We start from the raw sequence: 10,006 nt of genomic DNA on the forward strand, positions 1-10,006 counted from the left end.
AAGCAGGAAAGAGTATCCAGTGGAAAAAAGACAGTCTCTTTAGTAAATGGTGCTAGGAGAACTGGACAGCAACATGCAGCAGAATGAATGTGGACCACTTTTACACCATACACAAAAGTAAATTCAAAATGGATGAAAGACCTAATTGTGAGACAGGAAAGCATCAAAATCCTAGAAGGGGAAAACAGGAAGCAACTGCTTTGACCTCGGCCACAGCAACTTATTACTTGACATGCCTCTGGAGGAGGCAAGGGAAATAAAAGCAAAAATGAACTATTGGGACCTCATCAAGATAAAAAGCTTTTGCACAGCTGGGGTGCCTGGGTGGCTCAGTCAGTTAAACGTCTGACTATAGCTCGGGTCATGATCTTATGGTTCGTGAGTTCGAGCCCCACATCAGGCTCTGGGCTGTGGAGCCTGCTTTGGATTCTGTGTCTACCTCTGCTCCTCCCCTGCTCGCTCTCTCTCTCTCTCTCTCTCTCAGAAAATGAATAAAACACTAAAAAAAAATCTAAAAAAACCAAAAAACTTCTGCACTGCAAAGGAAACAACAAAACTAAAAGGCAACTGACAGAATGGAAGAAGATATTTGCAAATGACATATCAGATAAAGGGTTGTATCCAAAATCTATAAAGAATTTATCGAACTCAACACCCAAAGAACAAATAATCCACTGAAGAAATGGGCAGAAGACATGAATAGACACTTTTTCCAAAGAAGACATCCAGATGGCTAACAGACACATGAAAATATGCTCAACATCGCTCATACCAGGGAAATACAAATCAAAACCACAATGAGATATCACCTCACACCTGTCGGAGTGGCTAAAAATAACAATTCAGGAAACAACATGTTGGTGAGGATGTGGAGAAAGGGTAACCCTCTTTCACTGTTGGTGGGAATGCAAACTGGTACAGCCACTCTGGAAAACAGTATGGAGGTTCCTCAAAAAGTTAAAAATAGAATTACCCTACAACCCAGCAATTGCACTACTAGATATTTATCCAAAGGATACAAAAATGCTGATTCAAAAGGCTACATGAACCCCAATGTTTATAGGAGCACTATCAACAAATAGCCAAATTATGGAAAAAGCCCAAATGTCCGTTAACTGATGAATGGATAAAGAAGACGTGATATATATACACAATGGAATACCACTCAGTGATGAAAAAGAATGAAATCTTGCCATTTGCAACAATGTGGTTGGAACTGGAGGGTATTAAGCTAAGTGAAATAAGTCAGAGAAAGACATCACATGATTTCACTCATATGTGGAATTTGAGAATCTTAACAGATGAACATAGGGCAAGGGAAGGAAAAATAAGGTATAAACAGAGAGGGAGGCAAACCATAAGAGACTCCTAATAGAACAAACTGAGGGTTGATGGGGGTGGGGAAAATGGGTGATGGGCATTAAGGAAGGCACTTATTAGGATGAGTACTGGGTGTTATATGTAAGTGGTGAATCACTGGATTCTACTGAACCAAGACTACACTGAATGTTAACTAATTTGAGAATAAAAAACAAATAAAACATTTAAAAAATAATAAAAAATAAAAAATAAGTTTAGAAACCAAAAAGATAGCAAGTCTTAATAGTTCTCTATTAAGGAAGAGATGGATACTTTATTCAGGAAGAGATTGATACTTAAATTTTTGTAGAAAAAATGAATCAGCTTGAGTTTGCATCATAAACTGGAAGTCTTGAAGACCAAGATCTAGTCCATTTTACTTATTACTGGGATGGTGGTGGCGGTAGCGATGCTGGCAGTAGTGGCAAGGTTCCATTTTAGGCTCTTGAGTCATCTGTCCTTTTGATTCAGTGAGGTCAGTGTCTAAACAAAGAGCCCTATACGTTCATTCTGTATAATTGTGTGTGATGATAGATGTTATTCGGGGATCCTTATCTGGTTCCTCAGCTCTGGAGCAGGTTTGACTTTTTGGTAGTCACCAACCACATGGTTATTAGCAATTGTTCTCTCTAGAAACAACCACAGGAGAATTGGTCCACTTAGAAATATATGCTTTCCTTCAAAAGCCTGCTTAATCCCTTTCTAAGTAGTTTCTTGGCCCTATCATTATAAGGTGTTATAGAAACTGGTTCCATTCCCTAGATTACCGCACTGTCCCATTTGTTGGAAGGACTATAAGGTAAACATGAAGGGGGGCCTGGGTGGCGCAGTTGGCTGAGCATCTGACTTCGGCTCAGGTCGTGATCTCGCAGTCTGTGAGTTCAAGCCCTGCGTCGGGCTCTGTGCTGACAGCTCAGAGCCTGGAGCCTGCTTCGAATTCTGTGTCTTCCTCTCTCTTCCCTTCCCCACTTGCTCTCTCTTTCTCTCTCTCTCTCTCTCTCTCAAAAATAAACATTAAAAAAAAAAAAAGGTAAACATTAAGATGAGAGCATCTTAAATTTTTTTTTTTCAACGTTTTTTATTTTTATTTTTGGGACAGAGAGAGGCAGAGCATGAACGGGGGAGGGGCAGAGAGAGAGGGAGACACAGAATCGGAAACAGGCTCCAGGCTCCGAGCCATCAGCCCAGAGCCTGACGCGGGGCTCGAACTCACGGACCGCGAGATCGTGACCTGGCTGAAGTCGGACGTTCAACCGACTGCGCCACCCAGGTGCCCCAAGATGAGAGCATCTTAAACAGAGTCCCTAAAATAACCCTTATCCTCAAATAAGAGAGATGCTTCCTGCTCTGAATGTAGAAGATATACATATATTAGATTTGATTGAGGAAAACATAAATATACAGTATTTTCTTAGTTGAATTTATTTGCTTGGACACTCATTCTTGTGTAAATAGAAGTGGAGGAGCTAACTCACTTCTGTGTCTTTCCAAGAATCCTGTCACAGAAATTTGCTTACCTACTTTTCATGAGAAGATTGTTATATGTTTCCCCCTTTTCTCTTTAGTTCATCTACCCAGTTACAGATATTCCTGTGTTTGCTGTTTTAATACCCTTATAATCATGAACATATCTTAGCTAAGAATGTTATCTTTTTTCTCCTTCCTGGAAACAGTATTAAAATAATAATAATAATTGTTATTTGATTGATTGCTCTCTACTTCCTTTTGGTAAACAAAAATATTGGTATAGTGAAGCATGCTTATATCACTGATTTCATGCACAGAGGCAAACTCTCATCTGTGTGGCAACCTTCACAGAAGTATTCTGTGGGAAGTGCAGCATCAAGATTAACAATGGAATTGTACAATGTAGATTGCATTCTACCATTGGTCCTATAAATATACAGTCAGCTTGTCTTGGGCTATATGGTCTAGTCCCTTTATAACCTTTAAAGAAACAAAAACTCATCTTGTTGCTTATTGGTCATTTATTTTCCCGCCATTGAAAGTTCATTTGATATACCCTTATTCTGCTTCATTTATCTGAATCTTAATTTGCCTACTGTATCATAAAGTATGTTGTACTGTATGATTTAAAAAATTTTTTTGAATTAATTTATTTTTAAATTTACATCCAAGTTAGTTAGTATATAGTGCAACAGTGATTTCAGGAGTAGATTCCTTAATGGCCCTTACCCATTTAGCCCATCCCCCCTCCCACAACCCCTCCAGCAACCCTCTGTTTGTTCTCCATATTTAAGCATCTCTTATGTTTTGTCCCCCTTTCTGTTTTTATATTATTTTTGCTTCCCTTCCCTTATGTTCATCTGTTTTGTATGTTAAAGTCCTCATATGAGTGAAGCCATATGATATTTGTCTTTCTCGTACTGACTAATTTCGCTTAGCATAATATCCTCCAGTTCCAACCAGGTGGTTGCAAATGGCAAGATTTCATTCTTTTTCATTGCCAAGTAATACTCCATTGTATATGTGTATATCACATCTTCTTTATCCATTCATCCATCGATGGACATTCAGGCTCTTTCCATACTTTAGCTGTTGTTGATAGTGCTGCTATAAAAATTGGGGTGCATGTGCCCCTTCAAAACAGCATACCTGTATCCCTTGGATAAATACCTAGTAGTACAATTGCTCGGTCATAGGGTAGTTCTGTTTTTAATTTTTTTTTTTTTAATTTTTTTTTTTAACGTTTATTTATTTTTGAGACAGGGAGAGACAGAACATGAATGGGGGAGGGTCAGAGAGAGAGGAAGACACAGAATCTGAAACAGGCTCCAGGCTCTGAGCTGTTAGCACAGAGCCCGACGTGGGGCTCAAACTCACAGACCGTGAGATCATGACCTGAGCTAGAGTCAGACGCTTAACTGACTGAGCCACGCAGGCGCCCCTCTGTTTTTAATTTTTTGAGGAACCTCCATACTGTTTTCCAGAGTGACTTCACGAGTTTGCATTCCCATGTACTGTATGATTTCTTAAGGTCCCTTTCTATTTATTGCATCATCTCTCTGATACTGTGCTTATCAATAATAAAGACAACAAAACAGCAAGACAGGAGAAAGGCTATAGATTGTCAATTCATAAATAATCAAGACTATGACTTACCAACTCCATTTTTAGGGGCTGCTGCTTTTTTTGGTTATTCCATGGGTTTAAGGTGGTGGTAGTTAAATGGGTAAATATAAAATGTCTTTGTAGAATTCTGTCTATAAAACTTTTAAATTTTTAGTTGCATTGTAGTCTATAGTACTATTTATAGAATGTTTTATGTGCCAACCAAGTACTTGATTACTTCATTCTGGCCTAAATATACAGAATGAGTTTAGGTATGAATGTTGCTAACCTGACTTCTTGTTGCAGACAAAACTTACCTGGGGCCCCTACTTATGGTTTTACATGCTTCGAGCTGCCACATCAACCCTTTCAGGTACTACTTTTCTGTTTGAGTATTGTATAACTATTATAATATGCTCCAAAAACAGGAGCTTTCCCAAATGGGGTGTCTCCAAAGTGAAGGAGAAACAATAGGGAGGTAATTACTTTGCTTTCAGCAGTTAGCTAGCATTGGAAGATGTTAATCTAATCTTCAGCTCCTGGTTGTGGTTTTTTTTTTTAAAGAACTGAAAAATGGCTTTATTATTTTATTTTATATTAATTTTTGTGTTTTTGAAACTTAGTTCTGTCAGCAGCTATTTTGCTATTTTGTTACATGATTTCCTACTGATACTGTTGTCATTCTGACTGCTTATTCTAGAGCCTGTAGTTACAATTCATTTATATTTTAATTTCATTAATATTTCATATCTTAAGTTGATCTGTAACTAAGTCATATTTGAAGGAAATGAATTATCACCTTATGACTTAATCATGCTAACTTTAAACATAGGTTTTAAATCATAAAGCTTTCCTCTGTTTCCAGTTTTAACTCCCTCATAGCTTCTGTCATTTTCTGCTTTTTATTAGAGCTAATTTTGAACAGTAATTCATACAAGAAACGTTTACTGAACACTTGATATACCTACACAGTGTGGCGTAATGAAAAGAACATGAGCTTTACATTCAGACCTGGATTACATTTTGGATGTGCTTCATCTGCCCTTCTGAGTCTAACCTTTCACAGTGCCTGGCATGTGGCAGGCACTCAGTGAGTGTTAGAGAACAAGCCCTTCCTCTCCTACAGCCTAATGGTGTCCCAGCTCTCTAAGAGTATATGTTTTTCTTTAAAAAATAGACACATAATAGATAATTATAATACATGGTGATATGGGTTATAATTAGAGGTATAAGGAGAGTGTTGTTAGGAACCCAGAAGGAGCCACTGCTGTCTCTTGGGGAAATCAAGGAAGATACACAGAAGAGATGTATTAAGTGTTCATAATCTCCCTGAGGGCAGAGACTGTAACTTTTGTATTTTTACAGTGTCTTGCACATAGAAAATACTTAAGAAAAGTTTATGGAATTGTGTAAGTCATCTAACTTTTGTATCCTTAGTGTGTGACTTTCTTGGAGAGAAGATTGCATCTGTTTTGGGCATCAGCACCCCTAAATACCAATATGCCATTGATGAGTATTACCGGATGAAGAAGGAGGTGTGTCTCCTTTTTACATTTTTTTCATTCAGTTCAGTTTACTGTGGACTTCATGGGTTGTATAATGAGCATATATATCGTCCTTAGGTGCCCAAAAGAGAGCTCCCTTAGGATAGGCATTTCATTCTAGCGTTATTAATTTATCAACTTAGATATTTTTAATTTATGTATTTTTTAATACTGAAATTTCTCTAGGATCTTGGTGTGAAACTAAGCTAGATTTCATTGTGCTAGGTGTTATGTGAGGTGTTATTTAATCTTCATACATCTCTCTTTGGATTATTTTTCCAATTTTAAGATGAGCAAATAAGACTTAGTCTCTATACTTAGGATATATAGACGTGGAGGGTTAGGTGCACAGAAAATTACAAGTATTAGAAATGTGTAAGTGCCAGTTGTTAAGGCACAAAGAGGTGAAGCAATTTTGTCTGCAAATGTAGTGAGGTCTTAGGGTGGGGGTAAAATGGGTTGAGCCTTAAGGAATGAGAAAAGTTTAGCTCTCAAGAGCATGGGCTGAAGAACCAAAGGGTCTGAATTCGAGTTTTGACTGTGCCACTTCTAACTTTGTAACCTTGAGCAAGATGCTTAACGTCTGTAAAGCCTCAGTTTCTTTTTTTTTTAATTTTTAAAAATGTTTATTGATGTTTTGAGAGAGGAAAACAGAGTGTGAGTGGGGGGAGGGGCAGAGAGAAGGAAACACAGAATCCGCGGCAGGTTCCAGGCTCTGAGCTGTCAGCACAGAGCCCAGTGCAAGCTCGAACTTGTGAACTGGGAGATCACAACTTGAGCCAAAGTCAGGCGCTTAACTGACTGAGCCACCCAGTTGCCCCATGTAAGCCTCAGTTTCTTCATCTTAATAATCAGAAGTGTGCCATCCATGTTCAGGGTTGCTCTACGGATTAAATGAGTTAATATGTAAAATGCTTAGAAAAAGCACCCAGTGTATATAGATGAGCATGGGATAAATATTGGAATCTTTTATTATTTTCCTTCAAGCAAATGGGGACGGCAGCTCAGCTAAAGCTAGAATGTAGAGGCATGAAGAGAAGTCATGTATCTGGAGAAGTGGCAAGAATAGTACTTTGTCACTGGAGCAGAGTGCAACGGGAGAGTGCCTAAGGCAGCTTACTTTATATTTGTTATATGGTTTCAAAAATGTTTTATGAACACATGAGTGTTTTTAACACTACCAGCCTTGTTTACAGCCTCATTACCTCATCTGGACTATTAAAGAGTCCTAAGTGTTCTCTTTTTCTTGTTTTCTCTCAAGCAAGCTCTAGAGTGATCTTGACAGGTTACTTATTCTGTACTGACTACGCATATTGTGTTGACTGATACAATTGCCACTTCCTCCATGAATTTAGTAGTTCTGGAACTAGAAATTACTTACTGTCTAAATCTCTATAGTGCTTATTCCTTTCTGTCTTAATACTCTTTTTACATGTCTTAACTTCCCTCCTAGATTGTAAACTTCTTGAGGGCAGTGACTGCCTTATCTGTATACAAGCTGCTTACAGAAGCATTAACCATGTTATACCATTTAGTGAATAGACCACCCTATTCCACTGAATAGGCTGATATCCTGTAATTGAAGTGATACAGTATTTAGCAATTAAAAAAATTTTTTTAATGTTTATTCTTGAGAGAGAGCATGAGTGGGGGAGGGGCAGAGAGAGAGAGGGAGACACAGAATCTGAAGCAGGCTGCAGGCTCTGAACTGTCAGCACAGAGCCTGATGCAGGGCTCGAACTCATGAACCACGAGACCTGACCTCAGCTGAAGTCAGACACTTCTTCAGCTGGCTGAACCACCCAGGCGCCTCTAGCAATTTTTTAATTTAGATTAGAAACTGAAAAGATATAGCCTTTGTCAAAGTTAATTCAGGTCCCATCTAAGGGAAGCAGTGCTGTACCGTGTTTTAAAAATAACATCACTTTCTTTAAAATGTCATATAATAGTTTCCATTTCAGTTTGGGAACAGGGGACAGGGAGGTAAGTCTTGTCTTAATTTGACCAAACTGAATTGGACATGACACTAATGTTTTAGTTTAAAAAAAACAAACGCACAAGTAGTTGAAAGCAGGGGAACAAATATTTCTTCTGGGCATTTACATTTCAACAATTCTTGATATTTCCTCTTTTTAGGAAGAAGAAGAAGAAGAAGAAAACAGGATGTCTGAAGAAGCAGAAAGACAGTACCAGCAGAGTAAACTGCAAGCTGATTCCATTGTCCAGACGGATCAACCAGAAACAGGGGCATCCAGTTCATTTGTGAATCTCAATTTTGAAATGGAGGCAGACTGTGAAGTAATTATGGAAAACAAACAAAATCCAGTCTCTGTCCCACCGTAGAATGAAATGACTATCAACCTTCAAACTCTAGGGTTTTTATAATACCAGGAACTTTCACATTCTTTATTCAGTGGGACTTAATACAATTATTTATATTTTAAATTATTATCTGGAAAGGGAGAAATGTTTCTTTATTCTTAGGCTCTATCTAGCAAAAGCCAGATCTGAAATTTGGGCATTTATATTATGCTTTTACTGTATGTCAAATTAGTGCTTTGGTTTTAAAATATTCTTAAAAAAAATAAGGACATTCTAGAGCCGTAATTGCCAATTAAGAGTTAAATTATCAAACGTGTCTGTTATTTGTGTTTGTAAGAAAAAAAATAGTTAAATTACTGATTAAGACTAATTGGAGCTGATCTTCGTGGTCTCAGATTAAAATGAGGACTTTCCCCCATAGATTTTCTCATGTTGTCTTACATTTATACATCTAACCATTAATTTCATACTAAGGATGGTTTACCGTGTGTAATAAAAGGAGCAAGACAAAAGCACTTTGATTTTTCTTTCCTTGAGAATATTTTATGAAAAGATGATAACACCAATTTTAAGATGGGTTTACTTTTTTTAATGCAGGTTACTACTTAATCTTTTTCTTTTTCAGTACTCAAATAACTAGCTTTGAAAATTATGTTAAAAACACTAGTTATGGGATGAATTTATTAACGTGTTTGTATTCCAAGTGGTAACACCTAGTGATTATCCACATGGCATCCTGGTTTTGTCACTCAGTGGACCCTGAATGCTTCCTATGGGATAAGTCCTTGCAGGGAGGTGGGTGGAGTAAGGGACAGATGAAGACTTAACCCTTCAGGGGTCCACTGTTGAATATTGTATAAGGTGCCATGGTAGCATAGTGGTGACTGGTTATTACCTCTTCAAAGTAACAACAGTAAAGTGGACAATTTACTTAACCCAGGTATGGTCATCTCTCTAGAGTCCGCTGTGCTATTGGCAAAACTTACAAAAGTATAATATGAAACTGATTTTGAAAATATTGCTAAGTATGTGCTCATAATCTTACAGATATATGTATGACTGATTTATAACTAAATGTGGGTAAGGAAGAATGTGTGGAGTATTTCAGAAACGCTGCTCTTAAAAGCTTTTTCACAAACTTAAAGCTTTCAGAGATTAATGGTTGTTCAAAACAGCATTAAGCTTTCAGTCTTAAATATTTTTATATAAAATATGGCTTCAGAGAAACTCTAACATAGGGTACAGTGGGCCTGTTAAGGAAATCTTTTATCAGTGAACACGAACATCTGGCCATTAAGTTCTTCAACTAAAATTTGAAGGATTTAGGAAAGATAATTTTTCATCTGGAATCTTCAGTTACAAGGATTTGTGGTATGGTACTTCATGGTATATGATGGTAATTTTTTGGTCATGGGTGTAAACTCTTTAATTTAGTACTTAAAGGATTAATCTTCAGATTATGTAATTAATGTCACCATAAATTTTAGTTTACCAGTAACGCTAAAATATGTTAACCTGACCTCCTCCAATTTGTTTTAAACTTCATTTGAGATAGGACCTCTAACTCAGATATTTATTGGTTTATCCAGTGAAGGCATGCATATCTAAAGATGATCTCAATCTTCTCTCTTGAAAGGCACTAGATCTGAAAGTTTACCTAGAAACTCTTCTGATTGTAGTAGAAGGAAGATGAATTATGAAGGTTTTGT

General features: G+C 37.4%; 1 protein-coding gene across 3 annotated transcripts in view; it reads left to right on the forward strand.

The window, feature by feature from the left end:
- Positions 1-8,812, forward strand: part of LOC109253323 (signal recognition particle 54 kDa protein) — a 69,584-nt gene extending 60,772 nt beyond the window's left edge. For 2 of the 3 annotated variants that reach the window (XM_019426173.2, XM_019426172.2), the window contains 3 exons: positions 4,738-4,804; positions 5,869-5,966; positions 8,112-8,812. In XM_019426173.2, the coding sequence (XP_019281718.2) occupies positions 4,738-4,804; positions 5,869-5,966; positions 8,112-8,318 (372 nt within the window). In that variant the 3' untranslated portion in view covers positions 8,319-8,812. The remainder of the gene's footprint in view (positions 1-4,737; positions 4,805-5,868; positions 5,967-8,111) is intronic. The other variant, XM_053889350.1, reaches the window with a different exon arrangement.
- Positions 8,813-10,006: the final 1,194 nt, after the last annotated feature.

This window comes from Panthera pardus, unplaced genomic scaffold, assembly GCF_024362965.1.
Source record: "Panthera pardus isolate Hobbes unplaced genomic scaffold, ASM2436296v1 HiC_scaffold_24, whole genome shotgun sequence".
NCBI classification, from domain to species: Eukaryota; Metazoa; Chordata; class Mammalia; order Carnivora; family Felidae; genus Panthera; species Panthera pardus.